The following is a 24,661-nucleotide window of genomic DNA, read 5'->3' as shown; positions in this document are numbered from 1 at the left end:
ATATTTTATTTGTCTGGGCAGCAAGCTGCTAAACTTAGACCAACTGGAAAGGTTTTTTTTTTCTAATTCATTTTCCTCTTTCTAAGCGAAATGCTCCTTAAGAGCTACAGAAGTCTGTAAACAAGTTATCCCGTCATCTCTGTGCAGATAATGGCAATACATGGGTATTAAATTACTAGCAGAGAAAACAAACCGATAAAAGTCAGCCAGTTTTTTTTTTTTCCTTTGGATTGCCCAACAACTCGCTTAAATCCCACTCTTCTCTGGCGAGAGGAACAGAAGTAGATACAAACGTGTGTCCGTCTCAAAGCCACACAGGAAGGGAGGACGTCTCTGGTTCCAGATTGGCAGCGGGGAAGCGTCCCGCCTCTTTACTTCCTACTTCCCCTTTTTCCTGTCTGCAGCCACTTCCTGTCCTGCCCCTCAGTGCCGTCAGGGACGTGGTGGCTCCCAGATTCACGGGCTCAATCACAGGAAATATCACCAAGCAATAGCCTGTGTGGGCGTAGGGAGATGTATCTGTTTACAAAGTCTGACTGAAGAAGCTCATTATTGCAATATTATGATTAATTAAGTTCAAAATGCTGCAGCTGGAGATACTGCGACACATTATCAGCGAACAATGAACTGAAAGATTCTGTTTCCTTTCTGTCTACCCTTTATGGAGCCACGGCTCTGTTGTAGTTGAATGATTGTCTCCATCTCATGTTCACAAACAGACTCCATCCCAGAAGATGGCATCACCATTGATCCTGTCTGTGTAGGTTCTCAGTCATCCAGGTCATAATAGTCTAAGGAGCTTGCATTAAAGGCAACTTGACTTGAAGTTTTCTGAAGACCTGATGTCTCACATGTTAATAGCGGGTCAACTACCCGGGACTCTCCAACTTTTGGTTTTACATCTGAAGAAGGCTCTTGGATATGAGGTGAAACATCTTTAAAAAAAAACTTGAAGTCCCTTCACCTTCATTTCAAGCTGCTTTGACTACAATTAATCCTGATTCATTAATGTTCCTCTCAGGCGAGATGTTTTATAGGCCAGAAGACATCAGTTTTGAACTTTGGAGGCTTTCAGTTCTTCTAGGTTCATTATAGGAGACAGTACAACCACATCACTGTACATTACAGCATTATTGTAGAAGCTTATCCTACCATGAATTCATCAGTCTGGTAAAAGCTTTGAATTCTCTTTTTTTATTATCATAGGGTTTGTTTTTAGTCTAGGCCCCTAATGACATTTTAAAGTTTTGCAGTGAATCTTGGGTAATGGTCCATTCACCCCAAACATGAGGTGAACTTTAGCCGTGATTTCTAAGAATGCCGCCCATAGTAAAAGCAGAAATATGGTTTTATTTTTAATTCTAGAATCTATCTAATCCATCCACCATTTTCATCAGCTTCTTATCAGCAAACCTTTCCTCTACACTATGTGTACAGCAGTCCACCAAATGACGACAGCGGTGGTTGCAAAAAGACTTCTGGTCCTGTAGAAGTCTAAAGGAAAACTGCTTTCTGTCTTGACCTCTATAAACACTTTGCTGATGAGCTTATCGGCTCAGCTGCTCACTTTGTTTTCTAAATCGTAGTCATATCTTTTTTTAAAAAAATATTATCCTTAATATGTTAATTTGCCAGTGAACACGCAGTTTTATAGTCAGATCAACTTTTCCTTGTCCCATCCAGTTTTTGTAGCCAAGATGGCGACGATGAAAATCCTAATCTTAAGGCTTCAGAAACCAATGGGTAAAGTCTACCTTTTGTACTGATGCAGCCACACAGAATATTTGTTCTAAACAGCCAGTGGGAGAAGAGGAGAATGTGGAGTATGACCAATAAAAAGCCGGAAATTTCCAGTAACCATGATTTCACTCACTTTTCTCCAAGCCCTCTCCTTTTATTCCTGTCTCTGTAAAAGTGAAGTTGAAGCACACACCTCCTACTTTGCTACAATGGCGTTGATAAGCTCGCCTTTAATTTCCAATCATCTGTGGCATCGGGAGGATCTGAGCATTTTCACAACAAACTATGAAGCGAATTTGCGTCAGTTCATCAGAGTTTTACGGAGTCACTGGTTCATCTGCTGAGGTTTTGCAGATACATGACAACTAATCTTGCAAAGTTACACAGGTGGTGGGGTGCAGAAAGATTTTTACAAATGAACGTTACTTACCGACTGTAATACACAATTCTCTCAAAACACAGTTTTAAAGTGGTTTTTGGTAGCACTTTCTATTACAGCTCGGTAGAAATGACCACATTATTGCATTCTTGTTTCCTCCTTATTACACTATTATTACCACTTTATGACGGCACTCTATTTCCATATTATTACCCCCAGTTTTGGGGATTTTATTATCCTGTTACATAAATTTCAGGGTAATATTACTCAGCTGTAACCACTGTTGCTACCATGATGTTACTTGGATATTACATTGTTATTACTTTGGTAATTGCATAGTAATAACTTAGAAATTACCACATTATTACCCTCTTGTTTCTCCCCTTGTTACCCTGTTATCTATTTATTACTGAGCTGTAATAGAAAGTGCTACCTTTTTTTTTCTGCTGTTATTGAAGCAAACAATTTGTTTTCTAAGAAGCAGCAGATGAGGATTGTATAAATGTGAATGCATTTTATATAACTCATAATATTCATAAAATACACAATTAACATTAGAACATTTAGGAAGCTCTGTCACCGATATAAAGAAACAGTACAGGTATGATGAGCAACAATTGTGTTACCCCATATTAGTGTAGAGAAATGTATATGCATCACACAGCAACACAGTGTAATCCACTGGTATTAGTTTCAGTGTATTAGTTTCACTGTTATACATTTGATGTGTGATACAGTGAAACTATACCAGGGGTTCATAGTGTGAAAGCCCTTCAACGTATAAAATAATACTTTATTTTTGCCACAATGGAGCAATTACACTGTTACAGCAGCAGTTCAAGAATAGAAGTGTTTTTCTTTCTTTCTTTCTTTTTTGAAGTCCAGATGGTATTTGTGGGGCAGGTTTCCTTAAAAGGAAAACTATCAGATGAACCAAGAAAAAAACACAGGCTGATGAAAAGTGGGAAGGGTGAGAGAGAGTCCAGATGCAGAGTGAGGGAGAGGTGTACGTGCACAGTGTGACCGTGATTGGGGCATCGCACTGTGTTTTTTCTTGTTGTTGTTTTTTTTTTCCTTGTTGAAAACATTTATTAGATAGCAGCTTGATATGAGTCAGACTCCATTTGTTTTCGGAGATGTTTTCCTCTCTGCTGCGCTGCTCAGTGTCCTTCATAGCTGGAGATCCTGCTGATCGCTGTAAAAACAAACAACCTTCCCTCACTCCCTCTCTCTCTCTCTCACTCTCACACACACACATACGCACACACACACACACAGATGGCCTGGTGCGTACTGTCGCACACTTCAGCTTTCTCACAGGGCATGTACTCGTTGCACAAACACAAATATGAACACACTGACGTTTTCTCGTGCTTTCGTCAAACAGCGCTGTAAACAGCGTTTCTTTGGGTTTTGTTTTTTTGCAGCCAGTTTGTTGTTTGCGTGTTCGGATGTAGGAGCCGTCACCTTGATGTGAACTGGTCACACGTATGAGCCATAACAGAGTTTATTATAACGCTCTGATTAGGGGCAGGGGTTAGTGAAGGTCCTCTTATTTACTCAGAGCAGCACAGATTTACAGATTAGTCATTTATAGACAGTGTAAAGATAAACACGCGCACATATGGAGGATATTTTGTTGATTGGTGCATTTCCTTGTTGGCAGGAAAATATGGATGATGGCATGTTTAGTTTTGCCAGTTAAAAATTAAATTTAATTGTGACACCGCTGAGGTAATGTACATATAAAAAAATCAATTGTTTTAAAAAAGAAGTTTATGATGATTAAAGCTGTTTAGCTGTTCAGGCCGATGGAGTCCCCAGGAGTCCTGAGCACCTTTTAAAGGAGGAGGGATGAAATCAATTAGACCAGCTTTTACTTATAGAAGATACTTTAGAAGGTGCTGCAGTGTTTTGAAATTCTGTTAATCTTTGCAGAGTTATGCTAATGTTAATAAAGTTTATTACTGGGAATGGCTGAGGCTCAGAAGGTAGAGCTACGTCATCTACTGCTTCAGTCTGCTTGGCAAAGTATGCTCGGGCACGATACTGGAACCCAAGTTGCTTTCAATGTGTTTATTGAAGAGATAGAAAGCACTTGGATTGATTTGTGTTCCTGTTTGCTATGTTCCCATTCATGTTCCTACACTCAAAAGGTGGAAAACTCTATAATTGGAGGTTCGAGATGGTGGTGGAGTGAATTGTTTCGCCAGTGTTGAGTGATACACGTTACAGAGTTGTTATATTTACATCTATCCATCCATCTGTCATAGTGAGAGTGAATCTTGTTTGCCAGCTTTGTCTGGGCAAAATATGAGCTGACTGGTCAACTTAGGGCTGAAGCTGCAACTGCTAACAGCACATGGTTGCTGTGGCCGGCAATCTTTTGCGTTTTGTGTGATGTTCATTGTTGATGAATAAGCACCTGGTTGGTATGCACCTTTTTTTTGTTGTTTTTTTGTTTTTTAAAGCCAGTGTAGCTTTGGTCCTTTTCTGATTTATCTCTGTAAGGTGGGAGTTGAAGCTGGGGAAAGTTTTCAGTGTGAATGGAAAAGGTATTAAACCTGAAATTTAGATGCCGATTTGGATCATTGTCTTCGATATTCCAAATATGTGGTGGTTTTGCTTCCCACTGCTCCTTTATTTTGGGACGCAACTGTTTTAACTCCAACCCTTTTTAAAAGTCAGGCCTATTGTCCAAGTGAAAAATTGTTTACCTTTTGCAGCAGAAAGCCATTCCTTCTTAAATTAAAGCCGTTTCTTGATTTTTAGCTTGTCCAACTTGCATACTGGCTGTTGTCTATCTGCCCACAATTCACAAGAATCCCAACTCCTCTTAGAATATTGGTGCGACCCAAACTCATATTTCATATCATATTTGTTGATTGCAGATTCAATAAAAGCACACATCCGCCACAGGTGATGCTTCAGGCATCATAATTGGCAGACTCTCTCACGCCTGTCGCACGTGCTGAGTGTGAACCTGTTCTTATATGTGAAGAGTACTGGACCACAGCGGACTTGACCTAGCAGTTCTGGTGTTTTCTGAAGAAATGCCGGCCAAGCTGCACGGTGCTGGCTTGTGAGCACAGGTCACACTAAAGGATGCTGGGATTTCACAACAGCGTAACAAAGTCTGCTTCTGACAGTTTGGTCAGAAACATGCATACGAGGTAATCTCCTTGAGCTCTGGCCATGCTACTCAGGTAGCAGATACTGGTGCTGCTGCTGGGTTGGAGTCCTTCTACTGCCCTGTCCAGTTCTCCTCATATTAACGGCTCGTCTCTTGGTATGTCACGCAAACCTTTTTTGTGACGGCACGTATGGATATACCTGTCGAACCTGAATGGGCTTCAAGAGTTGCATTATGCTGCCAGCATTGATAAGGACCCTAATAAAAAGCTAAAATATGGAGAAATCAGAAGAAAGGCTTCCCTTTATGTGTTTGCCTGTTGTCACTTTTTCAGTGCACATGTTGTCACTTTGATTTGCACCAAAGCAGCTGAAATGGACTCAAACTAGTTTCTGATTCCTAACTGGTGCACGTGTTGTCATGTGTTACAGCCCTAGCAGGATCTCTTCCTGAAATTGACCTTGTGTGCGTGCGTGTGTGTGTGCGTGCGTGTGTGTGTGTGTGCGTGTGTGTGCATGTGTTTGTGTGTGTCTTGCCATATCTCCTGCCTTAGATGCCACCTTTTTTGTACCACTGACTCCCATCAGCAATTAAGAATGCTTAAGGCCAGAGAAAGGTGAGCTCTAGTGCCAGAGAGCCATGTTGGGTTGCAGCTAGTGAGCTGTGTGTGTGTATGCGGCAAAAGGTAAGCTGGTCTAGGAGTATGATTCTCGCTTCGGGTGTGAGAGCTGCCGGGTTCAAATCCCGGATGAGCCCCCAATTCATGTCATGACCTGGCCCCTCGTGTTACACTTGGTCATAACACAAGTGTTTCCTTTTTTTGAGCAGTGTTACATAGTTACAGCTCCAAATATTATCAACAAACTAATCCATAGACACAAGCTGTTAAATGTAGTGCACTTTAAAAGAACAGAGCTTTGTTGCAGGAGCTGAAAATGAAACTAAACACAGATTAAGCATTTTAACTTAATGAATAGTTCTAAAACCTTACATTATTTGTTTTGTTTTTTGTTATAAAGACATTCAGATGAGAACACAGTGTTCCCTTCACAGTACAAACAGGCTCAGTGAGTGATGGACAGAAGTTTCCATGTAAAGGACCATGGTAAATAAGCAGAGACCTTTCCCTATTTATCTCCCTGGGCGTCTCTGCCGGAGACACTGGAGCCAGTCAGCGGGTATTTTCTGTCTCCTGACCTTGGCCAGGTGACGTAGCAGTGCTGCGTCACTGGATCGCCTCTATCTGTTGTCATGTGGCGTTTTGTCTTACACACACACACAGACACACACACACACACAGACACACACACACACACACACAGACAGACAGACAGCACAGAATTGCTGCCTATCATTTTATTTGCCTCTACTATGAAGGCAATTTTGAAGAAGTGTCTCAGGATGGGCTTCACTTTCCTCACTTCCCCTCTTTCTCTTCTCTCCACGGTCATCCAAGCCAAACAAGCAGTCAGTGGGAGTGTGTGTGTGTGTGTGTGTGTGTGTGTGTGTGTGTGTGTGTGTGTGTGTGTGTGTGTTTTGCTGGACAGCAGGAGACAGAGCACTGGGTTCATGGGAATACAGTGTGTGTGTGTTTGTGTGTGTGTGTTTGTGTGTGTGTGTGTGTGTTAAGTCTCACATTGGGCTCTGTTGAGGCCGGAGGTAAGACACAGAAACTCATCTGAAGTAATTGGAAACAGACACACACACACTAAAACAGGGCCTTACCTCTGTGTGCATGATAATCACACGAAACACACATATAAGGACACATTAATAAATCTAGCACATATACACAGGAGTGCATTCCCTCTATCTGACTCACACAGGACCATTAATCAAAGACAGAGTAGCCTTTGTCTTCATATAAACAAAAGTATACTCCTGCTGCACATTGGCTCAGTTCGTGTATGTGTGTGTTGTTTGTTGCCAGCAGACTTTCTGAAGTCTTGTCTACTAATGTCCATTTAATCCACTAAAGAGGCTCCATTCCAAACAAGATATCCTCGACTTCTAAGTGACCGCAACATCAACGCAGGAATCATTAGGGGATGCCAACTCAAGGGGGGCAGCCCCCCCCCCCCCCCCCCCCCGGGCTTTAATTTAAGCCAGAGGAGAAAATGTGACAGTAGAAAGTTTGCTAATGGAAGTTTAGAAAGTCCAAAAACAAACAAAAGAAGAAGCCAGATATTCACTGACTGCAGTCTGCTTATAAAGTTTTCTGCTTTTTCTCGTTGTATGTAAATGTAAACTGAATCCTTCTAAAGCTGTAACCATGGGACTGAGAAATGAAGTTGAATTTTAGTTTTATTCGTTGTTTTAGTGTTGGCTTTGTTTATCCGTCCATCTTCTAAAACTCATTCAAGGGTCTAGGGCGTGTAGTAGGCACCCACACCTCATTTTCCCCAGCCACCTTATCCTGCTCTTCTAAAGATTTTTAAGTATTTATAATATGGAGTGTAGTGGTCAGATGTGAGGTTTGGCAAGTTCAGAAAGGACATTACAAACTCTTAAAAAGTCAAAACTGAACTTTGAAGAGTTCTAAGGGAACCAGCTTTGTTGCATTTCAGGAAACATTTCCACACTGATAAAACTAAGACAATTTCATTTTATTGTCCTTTTAATTGAGTCTGTTTTGTCTTTTTCCAGATATTTATCTGTAAAACTGCAGAAACTCATTAAATCAAATCATTAAATGGTCTCACAGGCAGATTGGTGAGCCACAGCCGAACCCAGCATCCCTGCACCGAAGACGATTACAGTGGTTTGTTGGTTTGATTTTACTTGAGTACTGGGACGCTTTTGCAGAGCGCCAGTGCCTGTGCCCATCCAAGCTGTCAGGATAGACAGGTTACACCCCGGACAGGCTGAGCAGCAAACCTTTGTGCGTCAGTTCAACGCCAAAGTGCCAAAAACTGCAGTACTTCGAGTTCTTGAACAGGATCACTCAACCCTGTTTTTCCTTTCTTTTACGTGATTATCAGACAAATTGAAGTTCTATGATACTAAAAGGTTTTTGATTGTTGGTCAAACAACTCCAAGCTCCCATTCACTGTTTCCTGATATCTTATTAACTTAATAATCTTTTCTTACCATTTTAACCCCTCGAATCTTCACTTAATCTCCTTCATTTTCCTACGTGTCCCACTCATCTGCGTTAGGCCTCAGCTTGGCTCGCTCGACGTGTTTCTGCTGAGTCCTCAGAGTCCAAGGCTTTCACAACAGTCGCTGCGAACGGACTGACGCACTTGTGGTCAGACCTGGCCTCGGAGTTTGCTTAGCTCTCATGGCACTGAGTCATGGCCTCAAACTGACGTGCTCTGGTTTTAACTTCTGGTTGAACCCACTCTTTGGGTTTCCACCTGTTTCTGTTTTTTCAATTGGCTGATGCCAGGTTCTGCCTGAAATGCCAGGAGCCTTTGGTATTTGCTGAAATAATCTGAGTTGTTTTTTTATTCTTTTTTTTTTTTTCTTCAAGTTGGCGAGGCCCAGGCTGTCTTAGCAGAGGCTTGACTGATTTGTGGTTCCTCTTCTGTGTTATGCATTACATTTTCCTTCTGTACAGGCTACAGAATCTCATATACTTTTTTTGTTTGTGTTGATCCAGCTCCCAGACAACACAGGAGGGAAAAAAGAATCCGAGAATATAAACAACATGTGTCTATCTGAAAAATGTGTTTCTTTGCTTGAGGGATCAGCCTGTTAATCAGTGCACTGCTTTGGTCCAGATGGAAATATCTCAACAAATACTGGATGGATTACCATGAAATTTTGCACAGTGTCTAAAGAATTGAATCCTACTGGCTTTGGGTGCTCGCCGGGCAATTGGATGGAGTGTCATGAAATAAGTGCCGTATTCACCTTTTAAATAGCATCATTAAAAATATCCCCAGACTCATTGGCCCTTCTTCATGGGGAAGTACTAATCTTAGAGCTTCCTCTTTCATATGCAGTGGTGGGTGGAACCACGTTCAGCTTCCTTGCTCTTTGACCACAGTAACCACTTTCCTGATGACTTCATGGCCTCAATTCCAAATTTCAGATCAAACTGAATCGAATATTAAATACCGTATTTTTCGGACCATAAGGCGCATCGTATTATAAGGCGTTAAGCGAAACAAAACAGTCAGATAAGTCAAACTTTACTCAACCCATTCTTCTTGCTTCCTCCACTTCCGTACCATTGATTCATTAATGTCTAATTCTCTCGCAGCTGCTCTATTCCCATGTTGTTGCAGTATATTAATGACTAACCTCGTATTGTGGATTGATTATCTCAGTTGTTCTTCTGACTGAAGTTTGGTCCGTTTACAGCATCCTGCCATGCGACTGCATTTGTCCCTAACCATCGGGAACCCTCACATGAACTTTTATCGAGTGGAAAAGTGTTAGCATTCATCCTGCAGCTTCACTGTGTTTATGTTATGCTAACATAGCTGTGTCGCTAGCGATCACGTAGCACATTATATACCAGCTAGCCCAACTTCACTAACCCTACAAAGATTACTGCTGTTCAGTTTTCTGTCTTCATTTATGTTGGAAGTGATAGCAGAGCTGTACGTTTTAATTTGTTTCACAAATCTCTCAGTCAGAACTTGATATGTCATGTTTAGGTGGAAACTAGTGAGCTAACTCCCTGCTAACTTCTAACTCTGTTAAATTTAATAAATTCTGTTTTCATGGATACCTGGATGTTAAACTTAATTGTTACACCTGGTAAAGCAGCAACGCTGATCATTTTATTAAAGATGAAAGAGTTTAGACAGTTTTTAACTCTCAGTGATGCCACAGCGTTCGTTTGACTTTGGGACCTGAAGCGGAGTTTGGACCCAGATTACTCCGCGAGGCTCCTGACTACGGTAGCCATAATGCTCCGACAATCCATCAAGCGGTGCAGCTTGGTAGCTTACCAAAGTCGTACTAAAACATTTTCGACAGATTTTTGAGCGCCGTGTACCAAATCAGTTCGAGGTCAGTAAGCACAACCAGAATTCATACATAAAGCGCACCGGATTATAAGATGCACTGTCGATTTTTGACAAAATTAAAGGATTTTAAGTGCGCCTTATAGTGCGGAAAATACGGTACATGTTTTACATATTATGGTCATTCTAAGAGTCACATAGGAGGATTATCCAAGATATTGGCTTGTCAATCACAAGGTTTGTGGTTTTTGGTTGGGGGTTTTTTTTGGCTAGTAAGCTTCACAGTGAGATCCACCCCTCACTTGCCTCATCCAGTTTCAAGACCCCAAGGTGGTAACACCGACTTTGACTCAAGACTTGATAATGGGTCTTTGCTAACTTCTAACAGCTGCAGACAGAAAGAAACCCAGAGCAATAATAATTTTGCAAAACTTAAATACTATTTAGGCTTTCTGCTTTTCTATTAAGAAACTAGAAACCTTTCAAATGAACTCTCCTGCGTTTTGGTCTCCTGGTACAGGATTTGTAAATTCCTGAAAATTTATTATGTGAGTGTTAGAAGTGAACTTACCCCTGCCCCCAACTCTAAACTGCTGAGTTAATCTCTAAGCTGTTGGAGGAAATCTGTGGAAGCAAGTTATGCAAGCTCTTCATAGAAGTGTCCAGCCGTGGCCTGAGTTTCAAACCCAGAAGTGTGTGACTGGCTTTACAGGAACAAAGCCAGAAGGAATGGAAAGAGATATCTTGATATGTTTGAGAAAAACAGAAATGATGGTCAAAAAGTGGAAGGAAGTGTGTCCTTTTTTAACCACTGTTTTGAATTGATTTCACTGTTTTGTTTAAAAAAAAAAAAAAAAAGATTCCTGAAAGCCTGTGTAAATATTCATCACCACTCACTTCAGTTCTTCAAAGTCCAAACAGACCCCGAATTTTCCAGGAAAGCAGCTGCATTCTCCAAAAAAAGAGAAATAAAAACAAAGACAAAGAAGACAGAGTGTATTTTGGCACTCTGCTGCAGTGACTCTGGGCAAATGTGATGGATGAACACATGACTGTGAATAAGAAAAATGAAGTATTATTTTAAAATCGGCAAATCCAAAACCTTACGATGTGATCTCTGTGTGTGTGTGTTTAGTTTTTTACAGAATACGGACCAGACTACTCGCTGGAGATCAGTCCGAGCTGTAGACCAGACCGCAACGACACCAAACACCTGGACCAGGTCATCAGCACCATCAAAGGTGTGCATGTCATGTGTCTGTGTTTGGGTTGGATGCACAGGTGTGCCTGTTTGTGAGGGTGTGGAGCGTAAACAGGTGTGTGTTTGTGTTGCACTGAACCCCGGCTCACCTGAGGCCCTTTGGTCTCTCCGCGGCTCTTTTAAAGTGCGGTTTCATGTGTCTGCTCTTGTTTCTATACGTCTCTCCGTGTGGGATGAAAGTATGTCGTCTTCTCTCTTTGTGTCCTCTCTGTGACTTTTTAACATCCTTTTGCATGTGTGCGTGAATAAGCACGATATGTGTATGACCCCTGCTCGAGTCTGGCTCTTGATACATGTGGTATTTTTTTTCTTTTTCTGCATCTTCCTCTCTATATGTGCCTTTATGTTTGTATGTTCGTGTGTGTGTGTGTGCAGCCTTGTGGTTAAGCCTGAAGTCGGGTCTTTGGTCTCAGCGCTGACAGCCCACAGCTCTCAGGAGAAATCGTCCAGCAGGGTGAAATTTAGGCGAAAAGTTGAGCGAAGGGAGAATTATTGTAAGGAGGTGAGGTCAGGAAACGACACGTCCGCGACCATGTCAGACGTTTCGCCGCACACAGCCACACATCCGAAAAGGAAAATAAAATCTGAGTCTGATCATTCGGCGTCTCCGGGGTGTAAAAGTGTGAACTGTAGAGCGACAGGAAATCCTCCTTTCCTTCCTTTTCGTCAGTGAAATCTTATATTTTAAACAGCGGTTATCCATTCTGGTAAGAGAGTGTGTGAGTTGCTGACCGAATAAAAGGCACTCACAATTCTGGGAATAGTAAAATCCTACCAAGATCAGGTCACGTCACATGTAGGAAAGTATAAAACAGACTAATAATTGTCATAGTTTCAGTGTGATGTTTCAGTTTCAGACCACAAAAAGTGAAAGCTTTGAAAGTCATTATCTGCACTCTTCTTCAGTATTACCAGGGTTTGCTCATAAAAAAGAGAAGGAAGATATTTATTTCATTAGCTTCTAGTCCTTCAAAAAACTTCTGTCCACATACGGCATTCCTTCATTCAGTCAGCAATGAATGGTAAATGGCCTGTATTTATATAGCGCTTTACTAGTCCCTAAGGACCCCAAAGCGCTTTACATATCCAGACATCCACCCATTCACACACTGGTGATGGCAAGCTACATAGTAGCCACAGCCACCCTGGGGCGCACTGACAGAGGCGAGGCTGCCGAACGCTGGCGCCACCGGGCCCTCTGACCACCACCAGTAGGCAACGGGTGAAGTGTCTTGCCCAAGGACACAACGACCGAGACTGTCCAAGCTGGGGCTCGAACCGGCAACCTTCCGATTACAAGGCGAACTCCCAACTCTTGAGCCACGATCGCCCCACAAATGAAGACATTTAAATTCTTAAACTGCAATTCCTGTAGGCATTGGTCCTCATTGACTCGTTGACTCCAATGTTATGATGCCCAGCATTAGAGGAGAAGTAAGCATGCTCACAGCCTCTATATTTAGAGACCACAGTGGTCAGTGGTTGTTGATCAATGGTCATGAGAATTTGCATAATTATGATTAAGGAACTGACCTCACAGCCCATTGTTCCTTCACTGGGCTGGTTTCAGTCATTATCCAAATGTACTGTTTATAAGGTTTGGGGAAACCTGCAGTCAGCTGAGACTGAAGAAGTCACTTGGATGAGTGACGAAACGTTTCTCCCACAAAACGCTATGTCCAGATGAACAGAATCAACTTTTGGAGATTTACTTACCTGGATGATTGAGCATGCATCAAGACGTCACCTAGGAATACCACACCTGCATCTACCAGAAGGCAGGGGGGTATTACTGGCAGCCGCCAGTATTTTTTTTACCATGATCCTCTACCCATCTGTGGCTCTGAGAAACTCTTTTTATACCCAATCATGTTACCAACCTCTTGCCAATTAATCTAAATAGTCTCATCCACTCACTTTTTCAGCCTTTGTTGCTCTCTTTGTTGGTCCCAAACTTGTTGAGGCGTGCTGTTGCCATCAAATTCAAAATAACTTAAGTGAAGGTTCTGTGATGTAAATCAGTGAAAGTGAGAAATAGCAGGCAGCTAGCAACCAAGTCGGTTCCCATTTGTCATTCACTGCAGCTAAGCCCCCCAAAAATGTAACTCTATTAGAATTCAGTGGAGTGAGTTACATAAAATCCACCCACCTGTGCAGTTTTATAACGGGTAAATCGGATATAGAGACCACAACAGGGTTTTTTATTGTTTTTTTTTTTCCACCATGGTTGTTTATTTCAGCTCTAAAGCTGAGCTTTTTAACATAGAAGTCTACAGGGAATAGGTCTTCTTTTTTTTTTTTTTTAAAGTCTAGAGGAACAGGTTTTTTTTTATATTAATGCATTGGCTTCATTTTCAGCCCCACTTGGTTTCTACCTGTTAATGCTCTGGGCAATCATCTGCCCAGTGAAGTCCAAACTCAAATCCACTCGCTGGAGAGGAAGTTTGTTGATGGAAATCTGCGGATCAGTGTGAATGGAAATCCAGAACAGAGAGAAAATTGTGCGTTCTCAAATTTTTACCCTCAGTCGAGTGGACATGGTATCAATTAGTATCTAAACCTTCATACATTTAAACAAGTCATCTGACTGTAGCAAATGACAAAAAGCCTTCTGGACGTGGAATAGGTTTATCCAAACAGCATTAAATCCTCAGCTTTGAAAAACTTCAGGTCACATCAAATCAGGGGAGGCGAGGGGGGATCGGGAGTCTGTTTGCTGAAATTCAGTTGGTCTGTTGGCTCGCATTAAATCATCACAACTGGAGGGGCTGAAAGTATCGCTCTTTTCCAGTCATACGGCTTTTATTAGAGCCAACAGAGGGAACCGGTGAGCGGACGGATGGAGGGAATAAAAGGGAGAAGAAATGAATGCAGACGAGCCAAAGATGGAGAGAAGCGAGTGAAGTTTATGTTTGGCTCCTGCATCCCATCTGCCTCCTCTGTATTTGATCAGATCCCTCATTCGCCATTAGCTCCCCGCTGAGAACAGAAAATGATACAGTTAGCTCTGTCAAGTTTCTACTTTTGGCTGAATTCTGGCATTTCTACTTCTTAAATTTACTTAAAAAAAATTCTGCATACATTTTGCAGTTGAGCTAATTATGTTTCATTTTTTATGAATCCAGAGAATTTCCTATCCCTTTTTTTCCTCCTTTCTCTGATCTCTCTCTCCTAGTTTCAAATTGTCAAATCTGTTTTATGTCGCTTTTTTTGTTTTCTTTTTTTTCCTCCTCCTCTGTCTGTCGCTCCTGCTCTCTGTCACATTTATTGTTACCACACAGCACCATAATCCCAGTGGGCAGTCAGCGTGTTATAATTTTAAACACTGGATGTTGTCTGTTTCCCAAAAAGAAACCCCAGCATGTTTGCTAACTTAACTTATGCACACACATGAGCGCTGAATAAAGGATAGCCTACAACACACACACACCTCAAAGCAAACATGTCTGCATGACATCATCGGGCTGGATAAGCGTTTCTCTGGTTTGGAAGCAAACTCCTGCTTATAAACATTGGTTTCTCTGAGAAACTGGGCAGAGTGGGAGCGTACGTATGTTTGTGTGCCCACATCTGCTGTTTCTGCTCGCACGAATGGATACGAATCTTAAAGTGGTAATCTCCAAAATCTACTGTTGCGCCGTTTTTCACTCGCCATGTGTCAGCTTCTGAGCCCGTATGTTAAACCATGACTGTACGTATGCATCATGCACAGTTTGAGCCCACGGCCCACTGTCATGTTGGCAGATATTTACAGTAAGATCCAAGGCGTACATATGGCTCATTTCATGAAAAATAAGGCAGTGTGTCTCATCTGCAAAATTTCTCCTTCATTATGAATGTTTTTACAAGTTAGGATGCTGATTTCAGCATGACATCCCAGCTGGTGGTTGTTAGCACTGTTGCCTCACAGCAGGAAGGTCCCGAGTCTGACTTCACCATCTGTGTGGCGTTTGCATGTTTTCCCCGTGTTTGTGCTTGTTCTCTCCGGGTACTCCGGGTTCCTCCTACAGTTAGGGTTAACTGGTCATTGTAAATTGCCCATAGGTATCAATGGTTGTCTGTCTCTCTGTGTTAGCTCGGTCCAGGATGTACCCCACCTCTCAGCCTATTTTAGCTGGGATCGCCCCCCCCTGCTACTCTGATAAGGACAAGCAAAGATAATGAATGGATAGAGGGGTGAATCCCAGCAGTGATAGGCCCAGATGTCGGTACACCCTAAAACTTTGGGAGGAAGCTGGAGTAGCCGGCACAGGAAGTGGTAGCAGTGGTTCCTGGAGGTTTTTATTATTTTTTATTATTATTATTATTATTATTATTATTTTGGGGGGTTTCTCACATGATGTCATGCGTACAATCTCAGTAGTTGTGTACCTTGAAAGTTCAGCATGATGTGAAACAGGTATTCCCCAACATGTTGGCAGTGGTTCCTGGAGGTTTCCCGGCTCTCATTGGGTGAAACCGGTTACAAAAAAGTTGTTGCAGCAAAAATCATCCCAGCAGTTGCTTTGGTTACTAGCAGGTTGCCACGGTTGCCTGTAGTTTTTCATGTCTCACATGTTTCACATGTCTGGAAAACCTTAGTACTATTGTCACCCTTTACTTACTGGTGTTGTCACATCAAAGGATTTGTAGCAAAACAACCTAATTCATACCAACACATATTCCCCAAATCAGCACGAGGGGTCAAGCTAGGTCAGGTTTTTAGCAAAAACTAAAATACTATTTGAGCTTTTTGTCCAGAAACAGTTCTAAATAATGATTTTTACACTTTTAGCAACACTGAGTCCTGTTCATTGAGAACTATCCCACAAATGTCTCCTAATTTTCGGCCAAGTCTTGGGGTCGAGGGGGCAGCAGACTAAGCAGAGATAGCCAGACCTCCCTCGCCCTCATCCACCTCCTCCGGCTCTTGTGGCCAATAAATAGAGTCCAGGTTTAAGGCGCTACGACGTTGGTGTTATTTTTCAGACCCAGATAGTCATGAAAGTAAAATATCTCCATGCCATCTAATTAAAACTTGCAAAAACTAAAAATGAAAAAATAAAATGTGAGATGTTTCTGCTACGGACACTAGAAACATGTCAGCGTTTCTTACTGTCTTTGTAACCCGGTCAGTTTGCGTGCGTATATGTGCTGCAGTAGAAGCAACAATTGAAAACACTCAGATGTTACTCAGCTTTTCCTGTGGCTTCCCTCCCGTCACGCACTCGGAGGCTTCATTAATTAAAATGTGATTTTTATGAGGTGAGTGTCCAAGGCTGCGGCAGCTGTCAGGCTGTTTGTGCATTCACGGTTCTGGGTTTACAAGGCCAGTAGTGTGATTTCCCCAGAGAGTGCTTGTTTGCGTGTAAACTGCCAGCCTCCCCGTGTAACAGTGCCTTATCTGCACGCTTCAGCAGGGAAATATGGCAGCACCTTTACATTTTGATTACGATTACGCCTTCAGCCATTAATTCTCCACTCTGTTGATGCAAAATAAGATGCATGCATTGAGGGAAAGAGAGATTGTACGTACACGCCTGTAAAATACACACAAACATGCACAGTATAGATGCTTCCAGGGACGCCGTGATAGGTAGTAAATATCAGAGCCCACTGTGGACGCTGGTAACTTTACCAGACTTAAATATCAACATCTGGAAAAGAGGGACAGGCACAGTTATTTATCAAGTCTAAACCAGCCAAACAGCGGAGCCAGAATAAAGGAAGAGGGCACATTAATTACAGTCAGAATCTAATCAATATTTCTAACCACAGATGTCCTGTTGTTGAAAGTCCGCTTGTGCCTGCTGTTCCTCTTTTTGATGGACTTTTCCTGTTTTTAGCACACATCATGATTTTTGAGTTTCCCCTCGTCACAGCAGGAGGAGAGGGAAAAAAACTGCATTGTGTGCGACAATTTCCCATAAAATAAGTCAGCAGCTTCTCAGTCTGGGTCTTTTTTCAATTTTTTAAAGTTGAGATAGCAGCAACATGACTCACATGTAGCCACACCTCCTTTTGTACCTGTAATTTCCTTTAAATGCCGCCTGGCTTTGGTAAGATAAAGGGAAAGTTCATTAAAATAAAAACATGCGACAGAGACACTTTCCTGTGTGAGGGCAACAAACACCTAAAATTAGACCAACTGTGCTGACTTCATCAGATTTAGGTGCATGTGATCTGCTCCGTGCTCTGTCCGCCCTGTAGTCTCGCCACAATCGCCAATAATCAATACCATTGCCGCCAAGGCAGGGACGGGAGGAGGAGGAGGTTAAGGTGAGGTTAGTGCTGTCCGGCCTCCGTAATGCAAACTCTGTGGCCCCAGGGGACACACAGAGCGAGGAGAGCCTCGTTCACACACAACAATGAATTATTTAGCCACTGTAGTTATTAACAGGAGTGGACAGGCATCAGCTGAACACCTCACACATTATTAAAGTGTAATACAGTTCTACACCGGCAAATAGATCAGACTTCCTTATTTAATCGGATTATACAGTTCCAGCCCCATCCATAGCAATGTAGCATAACGCTTTTCACTAGCTGGGGTGCACATTTTGTCAGTTTCTTTCACCAAGGAATTAAAGTGGTGAAGGAAAAAAAACACGTCAATGACCAAAGTGAGCCGACTGATGGCCAACGTGCTTTTTGAATGTCCCCGGGTCATCAGGGTGTTGGACTCGTTGAACTCTGCAACAGGTTGATACGACTACTCAACTGATTTGGCACTATATAAGTAAAATTGAACTGAAAAGCAATCCATATCTAAGCTTACATGCTTCTATTTAACATTCAGTCTGATGAACACATCGAGGGTGGCTTGGGGTTCACATCCCACAAATGGGCGCATGCTCAACTCTGCTGCTCAACCCATAAATGCATTTTCCTTACAAATGTGGTACCATTTAAAGTGACAAACGATTGCTGCAACCAGGATATAATCCACCAAATGCAAATTTCCTTACTTTTGATGCTAAGTATGTGTTAATAAAGTATTGTTGCTTTTGCTGTTGGAGTCTGGCACCAACAGTCCTCCTCCTTTGCATCCACACGACTGTGAAGGATGTGGTTGCACATCACTGTGGCTGAGTCGTGATGGGTTGGATTACTCTCACGGCCAGTCGTTCTCTACAGATTTGTGCCCCCATCATTCATGTTTACGTGTCGTAAAGTAGCGAGGCGAAGAATAAAACGGAGAGGACGCAGCCCCAGTAAGTGGCGGGTGGGGTCGTAACATCTTAGAGCCAACAGGTGAAAATCGATGTTTAAATGTTTAGTCAACTGGTCACTAAATGTGTTTTATGTAATATAAGCATATACAAAATGAGGAAATGGATAATTGGCCCCTTTTATTGCTGAGAAAGGGGAAATAAAAACATCAGGCCTAAACACTGGCAATGCCACGGTAACCAAGTCGCTCTGTTATTGTGGGGTTATGTTAAAAACTGCTGGATGACCACATTGTGGCTCTGGGAAAGTTTTTTTGCCAGATGACCCCCATGTTTGTGTTTTCTTTCTCGAATCGGTGACCTCATCGGAGTAAATCAGGAGGCTGATTTTTATCACAGCCTCCGTTGGTGTAAACACGTCCAAAAGCCTCACAAGCATGATACATTTTAATCTGTTGACATTGTAGCGTTTATTTAAACCACCAGTGGAGTCCCAGCATCCAGACGGGGATGGGGGAAAAATAAAACCCCAACAACAAATAAAAAATCCACGCCAAATGTTGCAAACGGCTCATTTTTTCCAAACTGTTGTTGTCACTGCAGGGAGAGAACATGACAGGCCCACAGTGACAGCTCCACAATGGCCAACAAACAGGACATCCTCCCTCAGTGCGTCAGGGCAATTACTCATCCGCAGAGCATGCGCGCATGCGTGTGTGTATGTATGTGTGTGTGCGTGCAGCGTGTTTGTTTTGCCTCCGACGGGCCATTTAACATGACAAAGGACAAACAAGGCGGCAGTATTTGCAAAGTAAACCGTCGACTAGACTTCATAATGCAGCCATTGTGTCAAAACACTTGCTTTGTCTGCGTGTGAAACCAATCTGTGCCCTCATGCAAATGAGCTCCAAGTGTTGCTTACCGTTGTCATTTCCATATCGATTCCCCTTTTTGCTTTTGTTTCCGCGGGAGTGACAGGATTTACCTCAGCCAGATGTTATTTTGCATTTTTATTGGCACAAGTGTGTGTTTGTGTGTCTGTCCTCCAGACTGCCTCCATCTTTGGTGTCTAATATGTGTGTTTAGCCTTACTTAATTTGATAAAATTGACCCCCACCCCCCCACCCCTTTTTTTGTTTTTCTTTTTAGTTGTCTCATTTTTCTCTCGCTTTCTTTCTTTTTTTCTTCTTACAGGGAATTTAAAGAATGTGGTTTAGGACTCAGGAGCCTCAACCTCCATCTCCACACACACACACACACACACACACACACACACACACACACACACACACACAGGAGAACACACACCCCATGTTTCCAAACCAGGTCGACACTCTGCGACTTTAATGAAGACAATATGGAGCGGACCCCTTCGGCCCCGAGGCACGGAGCAAACGAGGGAGGGGGAAAGAGAAGGAGTTTTGGAAAACATTAGCTGAGTGTTTCCAGGGGAAAACAGTTTTAATAAGGGATGGGGATGGGGAGGGGTGGATGTGGTTGGTGTACCAGTGTTCGCTGTTTTTAATTCTTTGTTTTTTGGAAACGGTTCACGTGTTTGCGTGAATGAGAGAGTTTATGGTATGTTCAGTGCGGTTATGTAAAGCTGGGTTACAGCTGAGCGTTTTGGTATCCAGAGGAGGGGGGGAGTGCATCGGTCAGACGTATTAAACCAAATGGAAAAAGCAGATTTTTCAGGAGTACGGTTTCACGGTCACCCCGCTCCTGCTGTGATTTCAACCCCTCGAGGACCGATAAGCGTTAAAGCAGACGAGTGGCCGTGTTTCCCCAAAAGCACCGTTAAACCTCGTTCTCGGTCTGAGAGGCCTGAAAAGTATGTGAGATGTCTGGCGAGGAAGAAAAAAAAAGCTGGAAAATAGCCGGTTGCACATTGTAGCCACATTGTTTGGAGCCCTGGGCAAAGTCAAACATCTGGATGACGTTTGGAATTTTACATGGAAAATATGCAGAGAAAGTTAAAAAGGGTTAGTCTTTGGACAGGCAACAACAAAGATTACATGACCCTTAAGGAGAATTTAGATAGACACAGCAAACCCTCAACTGGTTTGGTCTACTCAGAAACTGGCTTCCACAGTAGGACTGAAGAGGAAACTATTGAATGATCCTTTGTAGTTATGCTGGTACCAACTGAAATGCATCCCAGACTAACAAAGGTTTGGAGTGAGTGTCCAGTCAAGTTTGTTGTTGTCTTTTTGTTGATCAAATGTTGATTTAAATTCAAGCATCGCCTGTTTTAAACTGTTTTTATTGTTGCTGTCTTTTTCACATTAAACATTTTAAAGAATTGGCGTCTTTTGTGAAAGTAGTTTCATACTGGCAGCCACATCTAATAAGTTCAACCCTCTGCGTCATGGTAACACCAAGCCAATTTAGCATGAAATATGTGTTGGAAACAAGTTGACAGAACTAAATAGAAGCGGAAATGAATCATTGTGATCATCAGCTGGATTCTGGCTCTGCATTTTAGCTTTAATGCCGTTAACACATTTCAGGAGACCAGTTGGCAACCCGAAGAAGAAGGACCCAGATGCACTAAATCCAGCCTCCTGCTGATTTAACACTTTTAAAATCAAATTTGCTGTGTTTAAAATGTGTACCTTTTGTCCCACTAACAAAACATCTGAAAAACCTTCATCTGCCCATCTTACCTGGATTAAGTGATAATCTTCCTTGATCTTCCTTGTGCGACGTGAGGGAAAATTGGTTTTCTCCAACTGGTTGGCAAATGGTTGCTAGCTGATCACACTGAGATTGAGAAGAAAAAAACTGTTCCTGCCCATAAATATTCTATATAACATTTACCTCCCTATAGTTGTCATACAGAGCAATTGGACAAAGAGACCTAAACCAGCTAGACTCGAACTAGACTGTAAATATTTATTTCTGCTGTAAAGTTGGCCTTTTTAACATGGACATCTGTGGAGATTGCCTCCCTTTTGGAGCCAGCCCCTAGTGGCCATTGGGGGAACTGCAGATTTTGGATCCAGCTTCATTTTTAAGCTTCAAAGATTAACGCCTAACTGTGATCCAAATACTCGAACCACTCGCTGACGTTTAGGACTCCACGTGTCTTTTGTAGTGTAAAATGTGTCCTGATGCATTACCAGCTGACTGTTGATGACAAGTCTGTGCTTGATGGGGGGTTTTTTTAATCTCTCCCACAACCTTTCAAAAGTCACAATAGATTTATTCTACAATGATTAGAACAGTGCATAAATATTCTTCAAAACTGTTTTCTTTGCTGGTCTTTGCTAAACAAACATGAAAACCATTGGGTACAATAACTGTGCCTAGAGTTGCACAATAACAGTTCCTGTATTTAAAAAAAAAACATGATGGATGATCTTACCTGCTCCTCCTTTTAAATCAGCCATAGTTTTAACACACACACATACTTAACAAAGTAAATGTATAGACTTCTTTAAGATGCCAAAACACTTCTAAAAATCCAAGTCTGAGTGTTTCCATGTGTAACGTGTTGTTAGTGATGTGGCAGAGTTATACTGCACAGTTTAACCGCTGCACGTCAAACTGAACAATGACCAAAATCCCTAAATCCACCTACTGAAACCGAGGCACAAGCTTGATGAAAAGCTTGGAAGATTAGACCAGAATGAGTTTATTTACATCGGTTAAATGGAGCCCTCCTACGATCCTCATCTGGGGCGCTAAACTAGTGTTGAGTAACCAAAGGTAAACAGGAAGTAACTTCTGGGAAAATGTTGGCAAATTTCACCAGTTTATTCTGGAGCTCAATAAACTTACATTTGACAAGCTGGTTCTTAACCACAGAAATCATATTTTTACATGTAAATACTTGCTCACAGCCCACCGACTTGCTTGTTAACTGCATGTTGTGGTGTTTTTCTGCTGCAGGATGTGACTGAAAGCTCCAAAAAAGCCTCATAAATGGAGCTTTATTTAAAAAAAGGTTTGTCAAACTAGTGTAATAATGGCAACATCAACACATAGGCCTTCAAATCCCTCATTAGCCACTTTCTAACATAATGTGTTTAAAGCAGTGTTTTTGATTTTTCCTTCATTTACTTTTAAGGAATCAGCAATAACTATGTTGAAAAGTCAAGGATTGAAATGAATTTGGGTTTTTTTTTCCTCCCCTGTTCTTCTACTGTGTTTTGCCATGCTCACCGCAGACGTTTGTAGAAATAAAAGCCGGGAGCGCATGTTGTTGTCATGTGTCGCTGCGCCGTTTTAAGCAGTGATTTATGCAGTGCGGGCTGGTTAATGGAGGCTTTAATGGAGAGCGTTTGAAAGAGGAACCACAAATGTCGGGGCAGTTTCCTTTAGAAGTGATGTTCCCTAAATTAATGGCCTGGAAATTCACACCAAATGTAGGAGTCACCAGGCAGAGCTGGCATGTGCTGAGCAGAAGTGAGCACCGAGTGTGTGTGAGAGGATTCCCTGTGATCTTTATGAACGCTGCTGCGGTCACCGTGGCGGTTTGAGCCCCACGTAGCCGAAGCAAATGAAACTCATTACACCGTTTACGAGTTCGGAAAAGCAGAGACGATTGAAATTCTATCTCATAAAGGCAGAGGAGTGGAGGGGAGAGGGGTTTACACAATACCAGGCTGGGGCTGTAAACATGAGGGACATGAGAGACTTGCGTGTTTTTTTTGCTCCGCGAAGTCAAATTAGAAAAACTCGGAGGCCCTCAGGAGGATTCGCGGCACCGCTGGAATTCCTGGACAGCATTTTTCACCCCCCAAAAAAGCAGAAAAAGCCGAGTTTGAGTTCTTATTTTAGGAGAAAGCTGGAGCTTCTGCTTGTTTATTGTTCAGGTTTGCAGCCAAAAAAATGGAAAAACACTAAAAAGCTTTTAAAGTGATGAACATCCTGGACTCCAGTGTTTTGTTGTTTTTAAATTTGAGTATTAGAAACCCAAACTTTCCCATGTCCTCATTCTGAACAAACACTTGATTATATGTTTTCAGTTTTATTGTTTATTCTGCACAGCCAGGCTTTTGTAAAGTACCCAAATTCAATTCAACTCAATTCAGTTTTATTTAGGGGGTGGCTGTAGAGCAGGCCATCTACTAATGAAAGGTTGGTGGTTCCCTGGCTGCTCTAGTCTTTATGCCAAATACTCCTCCTTCATTTTCTGGTAGAATACTAACCTCATGTTGCTCTCCAAAGCATCCATTGGAGTGTTAATGTGTGTAAATGTTAGTTATATAATACTCAGGTAAAGTATTATAGCGCTATATAAGAACCAGTCCATTTACCATATATAGCACCAATTCACAACAACAGTCACCCCAAGGTGCTTTATATTATAAAGACTGTGCAATATTAGAAAGGACGCCCAACAATCATGTAACCATCTATGAGCAAGCACTTGGTGACAGTGGAAAGGAAACTTCATGCATTACCAGGTTCAGGGAGGGGCAGCCATCTGCCGCGACTGGTTTCAAGGTGATGGGAAAAGAAACGTTTTAAAAATATTGGATTGTATGTTGAAGGGAGGTAAGAAATTAGGCTTTTGGAAGTTGGTTTAAGAGTTAACCTACATGTCCTATCTCAGTGTCTTCTTATCCTAAACAATATAGGATCCTGAGCAAGACAGCTGATCATTTTATCCCTAGATGCAAATTTTGCATCTAAAACCCTCAAAAGATGTTCCAACAGAACGACTGGAGCGCCAGATGTTTTCTCTACATATCTGTAAAGTTGACCAGTTGGAGTTCAATGTGGAGACTTGTGGATGTGGAGACACAGGCGTCACGTGTGTTTAATGCCACAGTTGTATTGGAACATTTTTGGTTCATCCAGGCGAAGGACCAACAAGCTCATGCTAAAGTGTTCCTCGTCCCAATGTCCACAACTCACAAGAACAGCTACCCCTCCAAGAGTGTTGGTTAGAACTGAATCGAACTGGTGCACATACCGGGTCTTCACTCAGACTGTGCTCAAGGTCAATGGCCAAAGGATGTGCAGTGTGATCTAAGGAGCTTGGAAAGAAAAGTGTCTGGACTTCTTTAAGTTGCTTGAAGACGTTTCACCTCTCATCCGAGAAGCTTCTTGAGTTCTAAGGTC

The 24,661-nt window shown here is 42.2% G+C and overlaps 1 protein-coding gene across 3 annotated transcripts in view; it reads left to right on the top strand.

Moving 5' to 3' along the window:
* hdac8 (histone deacetylase 8) overlaps positions 1-20,892 on the top strand; it is a 39,758-nt gene extending 18,866 nt beyond the window's left edge. For 2 of the 3 annotated variants that reach the window (XM_003457732.4, XM_005462581.4), the window contains exons 11-12: positions 11,310-11,415; positions 19,781-20,892. In XM_003457732.4, the coding sequence (XP_003457780.1) occupies positions 11,310-11,415; positions 19,781-19,803 (129 nt within the window). In that variant the 3' untranslated portion in view covers positions 19,804-20,892. Of the gene's footprint in view, positions 1-11,309; positions 11,416-19,780 lie in introns of those variants that run through there. The other variant, XR_267613.4, reaches the window with a different exon arrangement.
* The last annotated feature ends 3,769 nt before the right edge of the window (positions 20,893-24,661 follow it).

Source organism: Oreochromis niloticus, linkage group LG3 (genome assembly GCF_001858045.2).
Source record: "Oreochromis niloticus isolate F11D_XX linkage group LG3, O_niloticus_UMD_NMBU, whole genome shotgun sequence".
Lineage (NCBI taxonomy): Eukaryota > Metazoa > Chordata > Actinopteri > Cichliformes > Cichlidae > Oreochromis > Oreochromis niloticus.
The sequence above is the reverse complement of the archived record's forward strand: the minus strand, read 5'-3'. Positions and strand labels throughout refer to the sequence as shown.